This window comes from Alligator mississippiensis, chromosome 2, assembly GCF_030867095.1.
Source record: "Alligator mississippiensis isolate rAllMis1 chromosome 2, rAllMis1, whole genome shotgun sequence".
In the NCBI taxonomy this organism is placed as follows: domain Eukaryota; kingdom Metazoa; phylum Chordata; order Crocodylia; family Alligatoridae; genus Alligator; species Alligator mississippiensis.
In genome coordinates this window covers 175,228,284-175,244,321 of record NC_081825.1, presented here as the reverse complement: position 1 = coordinate 175,244,321, position 16,038 = coordinate 175,228,284, and the positions used below count along the sequence as shown (strand labels likewise).

Genomic DNA, 16,038 nt, shown 5'->3' with positions numbered 1-16,038 from the left:
AATCACTGTCCCTGATATGGGCCAAATCTGAATCCAGATCGAATATTCCCCATTTTGTACACCCCTACTATTTAATACTATATATCTATATTGAGTCCATGCATTTCTGTATCCAGGAGGTTGATGAAGTGAAATTCATAGGCTCATCTGTGAAAAGTGGTTTCTAAATTCCCTTTGAGGATCAGGCCTGAGAGATTGGAGAAAGGTAGTTGGGTATTCTTGTCTTTGATACATTTTTGGTGTGTGCTTATTCTGGGGTGCAGTTGTTGCTTGCTGTCTTCTATGTATTTGCCATCAGGGCACTTGGTGCCCTAATGGAGATATGTATTGTGAAGATATCTCCATACTGGAGATATTGTTGGCAGGTTTTGCATGTCTTCTCATGGCATGGCCTGGATGCATTCAGTGTGTTTTGGGCTGTAGGAAGTTGGCTTCTGGTGATAAGGTTAGCGAGCTTCAGTGCTTGTTTGAATTTGCAAACCTCTTTTCACAGATGAGCCTATTAACTGCACTTCATCAACCTCTTAGGTACAGAAACTCACGGACTCAATATAGACATAGGAATTCTGACAAAATACAACCTGCCAGACATCTAACTCCCCAGGTACCTCTCCACTTTTACTTGCTACATCCCCCCTCCCCCAACCTGTCTGTCATCCCCTGATGACTATTTCCATTTGCACAGACTAGCTTTCTTGCCTGCATTGCATGCCAGCCTCTGGCTTCTTTACTATTCCTTCCATCCAGGAACAGCACACACATCAATTGCAGGTGCTTCCTCAGCCTGACGAAGGGTTTTTAAACCGAAAGCTTGCTAAGATATATTTCTCCAACTATTCAGTTGGTCTACTAGAAGGTATCAGATTGACCCAAAGAACCTTGTCTCTCATGTCCTTAGACCAACACAGCTACCACCTACACCCTGAGCACCTGCCCCCAGTCAACTGACTGGAAGGTTGCAAGGCCCTGACGACATCTAAGCCCCAAGACTGGGGCTGGTAGGAAGTGTTCTCTGGCAGCTGCTGAAGAAGCAGCACCTGCAGGGAGGAAAGAAAGGCTCTGTGACTGTTTGGCTGCCTGAAATGTTAGTGCTATTGTGCTGCTTACCTGTTGTTATTTAAGGTGATGGACTAGACTGAGGCTGTAGGGGAGGAAGAGACCTCATTGTGTAGCAAAACCCCCAGTTTTTCTTTTTTAATACACACACACACACACACACACACACACACACACACGATAGAGATGCATTCCCTTCCCTTCCCCAATTATTTCTGTCTTTTTTTTCTCTCCCTCTCTATTCCCTATAGACAAGCATAAGCAAGCTCAGACTTAGGATAAGCTTTAACATTTTATTTTGGTAGCAAGTTTTTGGTTTTGGATACCCACTGTTTTATATTGTATTATTATTAGGTTTATATTGATTTTTACTGTTGTATATTGTACTATTATCATTTTCATATTTATTTTTATTGTTTCATATGGATATTGTATGGTTTAGGCCAGTGTTTGTAAGTGAACCAAAGTCATGTCAAGTTTCCATTTTATATGTCAAGCCTCCATCTTGTGTTCTTTGCCCGGGCATCCCCTGTGTCGCAACTGTATGATTCATGTACCCCTCCCATGTAAATTGGTTCCTGGATGAATAACAGTGATTGGGAATGATTGAAATACAATGGTAGCAGGCCTCTTCTGTATGGCCTGTAATGACCAAGCCATCACCTCACATTGATTCATCCAGGAACCGTGGACTCACCCAGGAACAGAGGCAAGAACCCAGTATTCGAAAGACAAAAGACCCTGCAGAACCAGCAACTCTACCATTGTATTGCACCATTACAGACACCCGAAACTGCACATCCCTGCATGGAGCACACATGCTCAGTATGGCAGGAGCTGACCCTTGCCTGGGCATGCCTCCTGTCACTAGGGTCACACAAGGTCTGCCCCTATAAAAGGGGGTAATGAAGACAGACCCAGTGGGATGCCCTCTCCATCTGGACCAGCACCATGCCACACCACCTATCCACCCAGAGGCCCTGCCAGCGACCCCCCTCTGGACAACACCTACTGGACAAGGACCCTTTTCCAGCCTGGATAGGTAACTATCACGCCCCACCCTGTCTTCAACTAAGGATGTGGACTCTGCTTCTCTTCCCTACCTGGACTCCAACCCTTCCACTGAGTCTCTTTCTCATGCTGCCATTGTGAGTGCTTGTGTGTGTGAGTGTGTGTGTGTGCGTGTGTGTGTGTGTGAACCAATAACTTCATGGGGCTATGTAGTGTGTTGTCTGTTTAATAAAACTGTTATTTGGACCCCTAAGTTGGGTTTTGCTTTACTGTGGCTTGGCCTTGCTCCAATCTCTGCTCCTCACCCCTCTAATTTCTGTCTCATTTCTCCCTCTCCTGCTTCTGGCTCACTGCCACCTCCAACACCTGTCCTGAGCTCCTCTCTGTCTCCAAACCCCCTGTTTCTTTGCCACTGTCTTATCCCCACTGCCTTTTCCTTTTGCTCTGAGCAACCAGGTTTCTGCCTCAGTTTCTTTCCTAGCTGTCTCCTCCTTGCCACCACTTATCTGTGCCCCCCCCCATAAATATCTCAGCTGTCTGCCTCAGTTTCCAGCCCCAGTCTACCTTAAGTAAATCCAAGCCTCATTTCCTCAGCCGGCTTTGCTGTAGTCCATCGGTTCTAATCCTGGTTCTGTCAACTTTCGCTCCCTACACTTAAACTCTCTTTCTCACCTCAACCTTTCCCCAATATCCCAGGTACCCCAAGCACACACATACACACCGTACCATCCAAGTTAGGAACTTACCTGTGTGTATGTGTAGGTGGGTTGTATATGTATGAACTGCTCAGTGTGTGTGTATATATATATATGTAATTGAGTGCATGATATATGAATTAGTGATCTGTGTCTAATTTTTGGTGTGTATAGTGTATGTGCTTGAATTGGTGATAGGTATGCATGTGCCTAGGCTGGTTTGGATGTGTATGTGCCTGAGCTGGTAGCGTGTATGTGTATGCACCTAATTGATTTGTGTGTTTGTATATGTGCAATTGTGTCACACCCTCCTGTCTAACAGCGCGATATTGAGATCCTGAGAGTTAGCCTGACCCCACAGGGCAACAATTGGAGCACACCACCGTGTCATGTAGAGGCCCCAGCACCACTGAGGGTCTGCCTTAGCACACACAAAGTCACACACGTTGCAAGTTTTGCTTGTCAGCAGCTTGAGGTGCAGTTTCCCAGAAACCCCTGCACCTATCTCCTTGAAACTTGGCAAGCTTCATGGCCTCATCTGGGGCTACCATGCTTGCTCTTTTCACACCACTGTGCCTTCATATGTATAAGTGACATAAGTATTGTTCTGAACAGTTTGAAGTATACCCACCCTGCTGTTTTCATTCCAATCAGGAAAGAAATGACAAAGTTACAGGCATTTTCATGATTCCCCATTATAGCTTACGGGTGAAACGTTGAAATGGGTTGAAACAGCTTTGAAACAGAGAAACAGTTTCAACAAAATGAAATGGAACAGTGCTTCAAAACAGCAAAACAAAACACTGTGCCTTCAAAATGATGAAACAGAAGTAGAAACAGAATGGTGCAGTTTTGCACAGCCCTAATGCACATATCTCCTTCCTGCGGCTGGACAGGGTCCAACTTCTAAAGGTATATCAGAAAAAAGACCTGAGCAATAGCTGGCCTGTGGCATAGGAATAAAAGTGTATGGCTGGAGAGTACAGAATTAAGGGCTGCAGGTATAAGAGAAGACTATTAACCTGCACATGTGTGTCATTTCTGGCATAGAAAAAACTATGTAGCTGACTAAATGGTATCGTTATGTAGCCAGGAAGGATTGGAATGCCACCATTAGCATGCTCCATTGTAATGCTGATGCTAATAATAATGGCAGTAAATTAATCAAATTAAGTGAGCAAAACACACAAAATAATCTGCTTTTCATATTTAAATATTGCAAGCATTGTATTTAAAAAGGTGCACAGTAGCAATATTCATAGGAAACTTTTGTACAGTTTTCACAATAAAAGAAATGGACAGTAATATAAAAATGACGTTTCTCTAAAATGCTGGTGAAATCTAGTTCACCCATCAGTATCTAAATGTACTATATTTACAGCTTACAATTTTTATTGATTTTCTCAGTCCACTTTTTGGATCCACATTTTTCTCATGGCATTTTTCACCTCTTCATTTCTCAGGGTATAAATCAATGGATTCAGCATAGGGGTGACAACAGTGTAAAACACAGAGACTGACTTATCTTCTGAGAGGGTTGTTGTTGGTCGTAAGTAGATGAACATGCAGGGCCCAAAACATATAATCACTACAGTGATGTGGGAGGCACAAGTGGAGAGAGCTTTGAGGCGGCCTTTAGTAGTACGCCTTCTCAAAGAGAATAAGATGACAACATATGATGTAACTAACACAACAAAACTGGTAAAGGAAATCATCCCAGTGTTAGCAACAACAATGATGCCAATAATGTAGGTGTCAGTACAAGCCAGTTTCAGCAAAGGGTGCACATCACAGAGATAGTGGTCAATCTCATTAGGCCCACAAAATGGAAGATGAGTGGTTAGGAGAGTCTGTATAATAGAATGAACAAAGCCTCCTGTCCAGCAACCCAACACCAACCAGCCACACACACGTCCACTCATGATGGTCATGTAATGAAGCGGTTTGCAAATGGCAATATACCTATCATAAGCCATTATTGTGAGGAGAAATACCTCAGTACCACCAAGGAAATGGCCAAAGAAGAGCTGTGTCATACAACCAGCGAATGAGATGGTTTTCCTCTCAACAAGAAAGTCTGCAATCATTTTGGGAGCTATAGCTGTAGAGTAGCTGATGTCCACAAAGGAAAGGTAGCTTAGAAAGAAATACATGGGGGAAATAAGACTCTGGCTGCTCTTGATAGTGATAATGATGAGGAGGTTTCCCACTATAGTAACTGCATAGAACAATGAAAACAGCACAAAACAGATTTGTTCTGACTCCTGATGCTGAGTAAGTCCCAATAAAATGAATTCAGACACATTATTTGCAGGTTCCATGTGGTCAGTGAAGGTAATCAATATTCATCAAGATGTTAATTCACCTGCCAAGATACAAAATAAAGCAAGTACTAAATGACTGCACAATAACAACTACACAGCCTGGCGCATGTATATATGCACCGAGTATGAATCTTTGGTGCTAAAAACTTTTCCATTATTTTCAATCCATTTTATCTAATGAATAGTAAATGCAGAGAAGTACAAAGCTTCTGCTGAAGAAGGGAGGCTTAATTAAGCACTGTGCCTTGGTACTTGATGAACTTTACTAGGTAGCTAGAGATACAGGTCTACCCCTCCTCAAGATTACTGTAGCCTAGAGTCTGTGTTTAATGCTCCCTGGGCAAGTGCTTTAACTGCTAAGTAATAGGGATTAAACACAGAATGTCCTGTCTCCTCCAGTATTTTTGTTCTGGCAGGCATGGAAACAGAAGCCCCAAAGTGTGTGTAATGGCAAAAATTTGCTGTTTCAGTGCAGAAAATTAAATAGGATATTGCCTATAGTTTGCAACACTGGGATGGTTTTATTTCTAGGACAGTGGTCCCCAACTGGTTGGTCCCGATTGGAAAGTCAATTGTGGAGCTTCTTTTAATTGATCCTGGGCTGAAGGGGCTGATCAGTTTAGGGGAGGGAAAGAGAAGTGGCCAGATTGAGGCTACTGTGGTGAGGGAGGGATGGTGCGGTCCATCCAGGAGCAGGGGAAGGTAAATGCTGCCCCAGCCCGGCTGGGTGTTGGGAGGATTGGAGTCTAGGGGGGTCATCCAGGGGCAGGAGGCCTCCCAACACTGGGAACACCCTGGCAGAGGACCTGGGTCATGTCCCCCTCCATCTCACATGGGTTTGGAGGCGGTGTAGGCAGCTGCCACTGCACCTCAATCCTCACTTCAGCTGGCCACATGCAGGTGTGGCTCAGCTGGGTGGTGGGACACACATGGCATGTGGCCTGTCCCCAGCTAGCTGCAATGGGGCTCAGGTGAAAAGGCCAGCCTGTAATGGCAGCTGCCTCCACCACACACAGATGGGGCAGCATGTGCCCCCACCCCCCAACACACAAGGCAGCATGGGCAGCTGCAGCAGCAGTGAGGGAGGTAGTGGGGCTGGAGTGGGGGCAGGCCCTGCATCCAGGGCAGAGTGGGATGGAGCTGCAAGTGGCTCATCTGGGGGGGGGGCGTGAGGAGGAGGGGGCAAGCACCCCAGGAGTGTACAGGGGTGCATGGCCCCAGATCTGCATGCGGGGTGGGGTGGGATGGGATGCAGCTTGGGGATGCAGCCATGCTCTTCCTGGTGGGGAGGCTGGTGTGCCAGGAAGGGTCTGCCTCATGGCAGCAGCAGCATTGGAAGTGGTGCCATGGGGGGAGGGAGGGGCACTGCAGGCACCCAAAAATTCACTGTAGACCCCCCAACACTCACTCCCAGTGCTGCTGCCACTCACCCCAAACCCAGTGCAGACCAGCCTCTCCTGGGAACAGCCCAGTACAGCCTTTTCCTCCCCCTTCCCCTCCCCCACTGATGGCATGGGGGGCAATGTGCCTGGGATCTGCACAGGGCAGGACAACTGCTGCTGTGAGCTGGGGTTAGGAGGCTGTGCTGGGTGGTTCCCAGCGGAGGCTGTGGTGTGCTCAGGATGGGCAGCAGCAACACTGGGAGTGGGGGATGGGGGGGCTACAGTGAATTTTCGGATGGCTGCAACCCCCCCACCCCTGACCTCCATGGCCCTGCTCCCAGGGGCACTATCACTGCCATGGGCAAATCTCTTCTCAACAGGCAAGCCCTACTCCCGGGAAGAGCCTGGCCACTGCCTACCACTGCAGCCTGCCCCACCCCACTCTGCGTGCAGATCCAGAGGCACACACCCCCTGTGCCCTCCTGGGATTCATGCTACCCTCCCCATTTCCCCTGGGTGAGCTGCTTGTGGCTCTGTCCCACCCCATTCTGGCTGCAAGGCCTGCCCCTGCTCCAGCCCCACTCCCTCCCTCACCGCTGTTGGGTGGGGCAGATCAAGGCACCAGTGGTGAGAGAGGTAGTGGAGCTAGGGCTGGGGTCTCCATCTGCCATGCCCCCCCACCATGGCCCTTTCTCCTCCACTGGCCCTTCCCAAACAGACTTACGTCCTGGGGGTCACACCCTCAAGTAATTTTTTCTCCCTCTGCCTCAACCTGCGCCCCGCTCCTTCCCTCCCTACAGACTTACCTAATGGGGGCGGAGGGTTGGGATATCTTGGGTTGCTTTTAAATGCCAAAGGAGATCTCCTACTTTAAAAAGTTGGAGACCACTGATCTAGGTAATGAGTGATGTATTTCAGCCTTGCACTAAGATATATAAATACCAGTTTTGTCCTCTGAAGTATTAATTTATACATAAAAAAATAAGAATGAAGTATCTGTTTAAAGAGCCAAAGCCTGAACATTGCTCCCTTATTATTGTTATTTGAAAAGTAGGATGCCCTCTGTCATTCCCATTAACTTTATAATGATTTGAAGTGACTTTTCTCATAGCAAACCCAATTATCAGTCAACAGAAAAATAACAATAATAAAAAAAAATTATTACTTAACACCCAAGTCTGAGAAGGCAAGCATATTTTCAGACAAAATTATTTAAAGTTTGTGATCTGCTGAGATATAAGGATATATAATTTATTTCTTTAAACCAAAAATGTACTCATTTTCATGGTGCACTGTTTTTTAAATATGACAGAATTTACATGATAGGGACATTGTTTGGCCAACACTTATTTATTTTCAGTAATGTTCGACTATATTTTTCTGCTAATGCAAAATCCAAATTCAAGAACATCAAAATATTTCATGAATTGGTTTCAGTTTTGTTGAAGTGTTTTCTGAAATAAACAAATGCATAAATAAATAAAAAAAATATTTTTTTTCATTCTGGCTTTGTTAAAAGAATGAAAAATATTTTTTTATATGTTATATATATATTTGACTTGAAACAATTTGTCACATATTTTAGAAAAGCCTTAAGAATATGTTCAAAACAGAATTTTGGGAGAACAAGTTCTTAATTTCATCGAATAATAGTTCTCACATATCTGTTAATTGAAAGTAACAATACAAAAGATAACGACAATAGCAGTTATTACAGCTGCTTTTCTAGAAAAAAAAATGAAACATATTTTTCTTTGACTGTTTAGACTGTCCTTGCTATTGCTCTGAGTTTAAACATAACTAGTGCATATGGAATGTCCTGTGATACCAATAGGGCAATTATAGAAGTTTTTGGTGAGGCATAGAAGGAGAGCAGGAATATCCCTTGACCTCCTTTATGCATTCTGGGATATGGAAGGTGTAGAGATAATTCTAGCTGGGGAACTGAAAACAACAGTGTGATCATCAGGGGATAGGGATGTTATTTGCTGTATGAGGGGCTATGTGGGTTTGTCTATACTGACTCTATCATCATCCTAAATTGCCACATCTGTATGATGGCCATTCATCCATAGCTGAGGAACCCCTATCCCTGCCCCTGACTATTGACCCTAGAAATGGTGGGAGAGATGGTTAGCTCCCCAACCTCACTCTAGCCGCTGCTTCCATCTGTGTCTGAGTTTGAGGACAAAGGTTGAGGTGACGTCAGTCTGACAAAAGTCCTCTGGATTGGGTCACTATGCTCAGAGAGCTAGAAAGATATTATCGCAAGTGGCTCACATTGCAAAGATGAACAGAAATTAATTATACATTTCTCCAGTTTGGGGTGGGGGTTTTTTTGGAATTCTTCCTGGAAGGAATAGCTGCTATATTATCACTTGTCTGAAGTTACATTGAGTATATGGTTACTTAGTATAACCAGAAAATACAAGTTATCTGACAAATGCTTCACCTTATAAATATTTTCAATGTAATTAAATTTAATGAATTAAATTTCCTTCATCCAAAATAAAGTTTTTTATGAATGACATTTTTAACTGTGAAAAATAAAGCCTGAGGGAGAGGGAGAGCAAGAAGAAGTGCATGAGGATGGATAGGTATACAGGCAGATAGATTATAGATGTTTTTATAGTTTATGGGCCCATTTTTATGACTTGGATTGGTATAAATTATAAATTAGAATATGGAGAAAAAAGCAATAGTGATTATTAAGGATGAGGGGAAAAGAAGGAAACTGTTTTCCAGAGTCATATTTTAATTCATTTATTTCCATTGAAAATGGATTGATTGATAGAATCAGATTATATCAAAGCGGGTAAAAATAATTTCCCATTTCTTGAAATATGTGTACATGAATGTGGCTGCTTAGGGAGGGAAGGAAAAGAAGAAAATATTCAGACATGCTAGATTAAAAGAAAGATTGAAGAAGCAATTATTATAGTTACCTGAAAGATGATACGTTTTATACCATCACAGCTTCCAAGTGCCTTGGTAGTGAAGCATTCCAGTCTGATCATTAGAAAGCACTAACTAAGAGACTGACAAAAGTTGTTCACTGCAGTTCAGATATCTCTTGCCCTCTGTCAAAATGTGAGAGAAGTAAATAAGTAAAGTGGAGATGTGGGGTAGTGAAATCATCACAGATTAATCCTTTCAAATCTGCATGTCTCCCTGCTCAGAAAGTCTGAAGACATTTCTGCATTTGAAAGAAACTGATCAAAGAACTCGTTTCTGTCCTTCATTCTGGGAAAAGCTGATTGTCTCTCTTGGCTTTGCAGTTAAGATAGCAATGGCTGAAATTAATCACACAGATGAAGTATGTCATTGTCCTGGATAATGAGTTCCCACAAGCATTTCCAAACTTATTGCTTGGAATATCTTGATGAAGAAGCAACTAAACTAGGCTGCTTTGGATATGTAATAGAGGTAATCTGTTAATAATCTGCTACATTAGTTACTTTCCTCAACCTCACACTTTCATTTAGATGTCAGTCCCTTCAGCTTCTTACATTTTCATTGTAGGTTTAAGGCTTTTTATCTTGAGCAATACCCTGTTTATACCAGGTTTATTTTCCCAACATCTTCTTACAAAACACGAAGTTCTTTAGCAACTTTGTAAATCTTCAGCAAAGGGAACTTTATCCATTTTGTAATGAATACATAGATCTGCATAAATTGTCCTTTGTGAAAATCCATAATCATATTCTTTTATGATTATGGATAGGATAATCATAACATGATCCTATGTGTTTAGGGAGAGAAGGGAGGGAACCAGATAGGATTTTTACAGAACTACCTCCTGAGGTTCTGGTTAAATTTCACACCCGACCTGCTTGTTTTTGGTCACCCCATCCGTGACCCCCCCAAGTCCCGGGACCTCCTGGTCAACCTCCTCCTGTCCCATACCAAGTGGGCCCTGTACATGACCAGGAAGGAGGTTCTGGCCAGGAAGGTGCCTGGGGACTTCAAGGCCACATTCCTCTCACTTGTCCATCAACGTTGCTGGGTAGAGAACCAGTGGACAGTATTCACCAGCTCCTTGAAAGCCTTTGAGGACTGGTGGGCGTGGCCTGTGGGGCTCTGCTCAATGTCCCCCTCAGGCACACTTATTTTCATGTTTTGTAACTTTGGCCCAGACAACACTCTTATCCTGTTTTTTGTTTTAGTTGTCTCAAGAGTTTAGTTGTACTACTCATTCATTAGCCCCAGAAGGGGCTACTAGTTATCCAGGTGGGCCTTAAGGCCCACTCTAATTGGGTATACAAATAGACTGGAGCTTCTGGGGCTTGGCCACCTGGTACCTAGGGACACTACTCCGTATGCCAGATGGACTGCTGAAGCAACCATGGGAGTTCCCTGTACCCTCTACTCACTGCAGCAGTCTGACAGTGGGAGCTGCTGCCTGACTGTAACCTGCTGCCATCTGCAACATCATGTGGCCCCAATGCTGCATGCCTGCCAGACCCAGATGGGGACTGCATGGCCACTAGAGGCATCTGAACCTCTGGGCCAGCTGCCAGTGGGCTGTGGCTGCACAGTTGGCCCTTGTGCGGCACTACTGCCATGTGCGCCACCACCCAGCAATCTGGGCAGCTATCTCCTACAAGATGTTCTTAGTATGGTGGCTTGCTTTGAACTGTCAAAGCATGTCCTCCTGGTCCCAACTGGCTAGGAGGTCATCCACCTCCAGCTGGGTCCTAGGTGCCAGCTCTGAGCAGGCTCCTCTGCCTGGGTCCTGCCACTTGCCTCATTAGCAGGAATTCTGGTGTTCCCTATTTGAAAACTGCAAAATCCCTGATAAAGTAATCCCAAAGTCACTCTTTAAAATACCCCAAAATCCATGTTCTTCCACAATTAAAACAAAAAACCTCTCTCTCTCTATCTATATATCTATAGTTCTAGATCTAGATCTATAGATATATACATAGAGAGAGCATGTAAGAGAGAAACAGAGAGAGAGAGAGATCAAATCAGTTGGGCAAAATTTTTATTGATATATTTACAACTTTAAAGCAATTTGGAAGTCTACCAGTGCCTCTATCATCATAATAAAATCAATTCTAAATATCTATACAGTTTGGCATTTACTTTTGGCTTTTTTTGTCATAGAAAAATCAAAGCTGCCCCTACCCCCTTCACTCACCAGAATGTGCAGTGCTAAGCAGCACTGATATACCAGTGCCTTGCCCCTGCCCTTGCCCCTCACACTTGAGCCACAGCCTGCCTCCAGCTCCTGTTCCCTCTCTTGACCCACAGGAGTAGTTTGTGGGGGTTGCTTGGAATTGTGGGTTTTATGGCTGGATTGTGGGGGGACTGTGGGTGTGGGGGCTAGTTGAGGGGCTGCTCAGGAGGAGTGGGCCCCCTGCTTCCTGCAGGGGACAGCCCTTCCACACAGTTCATGGACTTCCCCCCATGGCAGCCACAGCTCCCCCGCACAGGCCCACAGCTCCCCCCACTGGAGCTACAGCCCTTCACCAGGGTCCCACAGCCCCTCCAGCAGGGTTCCAATGCCCCTAAACAGGGAGCAGGGGCCAAAGTCCCCCAATTGGGGCCACATGCCCCCCTGCAGGGCCCATGAGGCCTCCCCAGCTCCTCCTGCTTGCTCCGCCACCCAGTCCCCACTCCCCACTCACTCCCCCAGGCCCCTGATCACTCCCCCAGTTCCCTGATCACTCCCCGGTCACAGCCCTTGATTGCTTCTCCACCCAGTTCCAGCCCCCACCTGGCCTCCCACCCAGCCCCTGCATCCCCACACTCACCGGCTGCAGCAGCAGCCATCAGGGCCACTCCGGGCCTCATGTAACAGCTCCCCACATGATTTGGGGGGCAGTGGGGATTAGCCCGAGCCACCTGGCACACACACTGCTACTGCTGCATTGCAGGAGTGCGGCCCAGCTCGTCAGGGCTCAGCATGGTGCTGTGCACTGTTGGGCAGCTCAGGACTGCTGTGGCTGTCACCTGGGGCTCAATATCACTCATTTCGACAGGGCTTTATCATTAAGATGCACCCCAAGAGAACAAGTCAGTGCTTTGTGGGAAGTTGCCATTTTGGAAGGACTCAAAGGGTGTCTATATACAAGCCGAGAGGCTGTATTTACAGAATGTCAGAGCAGACTCAATTAAGTGAGTCTGTTGGATCCTCCATGTCTCATGTATCAGTGTCATTTTACTGCAAAAGGGTGGCAGGGGAACTTTAACTAAAACAACAAGTTTTTCAACAAGTGTTACATAAAGCACCTCCACTGGTATTTTGCAGTGCAAGGATGATGATACTCGAGACACTCCAGATGTTTTAATTAGAGTCTTCTACTTTCAAACCCAAACACTGTCATGTTCATTTGTCTACATCATGAGAAAGGTGTAACATAAGCCATACGTATGGTTGCATTTTGTGACCTCACCAGCCCATGAATACCATCCATGCCATGACTGAGCATGGAAAGGGATTAAATCCTATTTCACTTTATGTGCTCAGTGGCAAGAAGGAGACTGTGCAAGTGCATGCTTTAGTAATCTATGAATAGATTTGGATTCTTTTTTTTTTCTCACTTTAGGGCTAAATAGAATCACCTCAAAGACAGTCCAAATACTGCAGTGTAAGGGCAGCATCGACTACCCACACCTGCCATGTTTAGGCTCCTTCTTGTGGCTTTTCTAGGACAGAAACCCTCACTTACCTCATGGTTTTGAGTTGACTGCATTTTCATGGATTTACATTTATGTTCTGTGTCTATGTGGTGTAGTTTAATAGCAGTAAAGTATACAAGGACTGACACATGTCTGGGATAGCACTGACTTACTTGAAAGCATGAACATTAGAAAAAAACCCCCCATATAAGGCTATTCTTTGTCCACATACCTGGGATTCAGGCTTTTATTTAAGATGAAGTTGAAAGTTGCATGGTGATTTAGAAGCCTAAGAACATAATAGTAGGGTTGGAGTGTGGTTTTCTAGACCATTTTGGCTACAAAATGAGAAGGAAGGGATTTTAGGGACAGGTTTATTGGACCAGGTGAAGAGCTGGAAGAGATTTAATTGTATTAGAAAATGTTAAGAGGCATGTGTGGTGGGCCAGTAGGGGGAGCCCCCTACATCTGCCCACCTTCCGGACTCCACGTCTCTCTCCAGGGGTGCCTAAGCCCTGGCAGACCCCCTTTTGAGCCCCACCGCAGAGTCCGGGGGTAACGTGTGCTACCACCACCCTGAGAAGGGACTGTCTGGGTCCTGTGTCCTTGGGGAAACACAGGCCTAATAGTTCTATGGGTACTCGACCCAGTACAAGAACTTGTAGCACTTCCCCAAGTCGGGAGAAAAAAAGGATAGTCTCCCTTAGTCCGCAGACCCTGGGGGCCTCCTGGGCATAATTAAATCCACCCCCAAAGAGTCTCCCACACTAGGTACAACGGAGAACTTTATTGGTTATAGAGAGTAGGGTTAGAATAGGGTACAGGGTAGAGCAATGTCAGAGAAATCCCATAGAGCAAGCTCCTGTAGCTGGGGTAGCCTTTGACCTCGCATCTGAGTTACTGCAAGCTATATATCTAGTTGGATTCAGTTAGCTTACTCACAAGTATCATCCAGAGGCAGTTGGAGAATCCCTCTGGAGGCAAGCAGTTCCTTGATCATGAGTTTTGAGATAGAGAGCAAGTTTCAGATGGTACAGCTCTTCTTTGTTCCTGAGTATCCCTCATGGCTGCTGCCCCCTTCTCCTGGCAGTCCTTAACTTATATAGCCCTTGTGACCTCATTTACCTGGTCCAATGGAGGTGAGCACCTATTGGCTGTCAGTCAACCAATACATCACCAGTTGCTGGGCAGAGTCTAGCCCACCAGGAAGGAAGTCCCTCACTCAGGTATGTGATACTAGTCACGGAGGCAGAGAGAGCAGGTTTCCCCCTCCCTCAGGAATGTATCCAGCTCCGGTTACCTAGAGAGATAGGGTAAGGACGTGTCTCTGTGCTGGGCCCATCCTTATTAAATTGTCACAGAGCAGAGACTTTGGGGAGAGACAAAGGTGGCTTTCTGCCACACTTCCCTCCACTCCTTTAAAATCTTGGACATGTTACCTTTACAGAGCTATGTGTATGAGCTTGTGTCATTTGGAAGGGTTGCCTTTCACACCTAAAGAGAGATTGCACAACACATAATATGGGTCATAACAATATTACACATCAAACATGGAAGCACATTAAGGAACTCCCACATCAGATCTTGGTCAGGTGGGTCTGAGTCTGTCCGACCCACTACCCAGAGTCTTTTCGTGACAGGGCATTCACTATCACATTCTGGCTTCCCTTGATACATTCAACAGTGAAGCTGAACTCCTGAAGCTGCCAGGCCCATTGTTGAAGCTTGGTGTTGGTGTTTTGAATTGTCTGCAACCATTGCAGTGGGGCATGGTCTGATAGGATGGTGAACTGCTGCGCCCACAAATAGGGCCTTAGCTTGTTCAGTGCCCAGATGGTTGTCAAACACTCCTTCTCGATGGATGACAGGTTCCGCTCCTGAGGGATTAACTTCTGGTTTAAGTACACCACAGGGTGCTGTGTCTCTTGCTGCTCTTGTAGGATTACAGCTCCTAGTCCTGAGTCAGAGGCATCAGTGGCTACGTAGAAGGGTTTATCATGGAGCGGTGCCTTCAGGATCGGTTGTTTGATCAGGGTAGCCTTTAGGGTGTCAAATGCTTCTTGGCACCCCTGCTTCCAGACCACTGGATCAGGGCTGCCCTTCTTGGTCAGCTCATGCAGGGGAGCTGCTGTTGCTCCAAATCCAGGGACAAACCGCCTGTAATATCCAGCCAGGCCAAGGCAGGCTCTGACTTCCTTCTTGGTTTTTGGAGGCGGCCAGTCTTTAATGGCCTCAATCTTGTCCCACAAGGGAGCAATATGACCTCCACCCACAGGATGTCTCAAATATACCACTTCAGATAGAGCCCACTGGCACTTTTTGGCCTTCACAGTAAGACCAGCTTGTTTGATCTTACCTAACATGGTGGTCAGATGAATCAGGTGCAATTCAAAGTCCTGACTGAAAATGGCTATGTCATCAATGTAAGCCATGGCAAACTGCTTACATCCTTGTAACAGGTTATTAATCATTCTTTGAAAAGATGCAGGAGAATTGCGCATACCCAAAGGTAAAACTGTAAACTCATATAGTCCGACAGGTGAAGTAAAGGCAGACTTGGCTATGGCATCAAGATCCAGTGCCATTTGCCAGAATCCTTTGGACAGATTGAGAGCAGAGATAACCTTGGCTGTGCCCAGGCAATCAAGTAAAGTGTCCATCCTGGGCATAGGGTAAGCATCAGGGGTGGTAATAGCATTTAGCTGCCAGTATTCCACACAGAACCAGACGGACCCATCCTGCTTCCGGCTGAGTACCACTGGGCTGGCCCAGGGACTCAGTGAGGGCCGGATTACCCCTAACCCTTTCATCTCTACGATCTCTTGCATTATTTCTTGCTTCACCTTCTCATTAATGGGTTAAGGTCTGGACTGGATAGGGCGATGTCTGCCCATGTCTATATAGTGCACTGCTAGGTCTGTTTTACCTGGTTTGTTGGAGAAC

General features: G+C 45.6%; 1 protein-coding gene across 1 annotated transcript; it reads right to left on the bottom strand.

Annotated features, from left to right (window-relative positions):
* Positions 1 to 3,976: 3,976 nt before the first annotated feature.
* Positions 3,977 to 14,176, bottom strand: LOC102572138 (olfactory receptor 4S2). Its single transcript, XM_006278496.3, has 3 exons — positions 14,038 to 14,176; positions 9,414 to 9,548; positions 3,977 to 5,127 (listed from the first exon to the last, which is right to left on the bottom strand). The coding sequence occupies exon 3, from the start codon at positions 5,081 to 5,083 to the stop codon at positions 4,166 to 4,168; it is 918 nt and encodes a 305-aa protein (XP_006278558.1). The 5' UTR covers positions 5,084 to 5,127; positions 9,414 to 9,548; positions 14,038 to 14,176; the 3' UTR covers positions 3,977 to 4,165.
* Between the last annotated feature and the right edge of the window lie 1,862 nt (positions 14,177 to 16,038).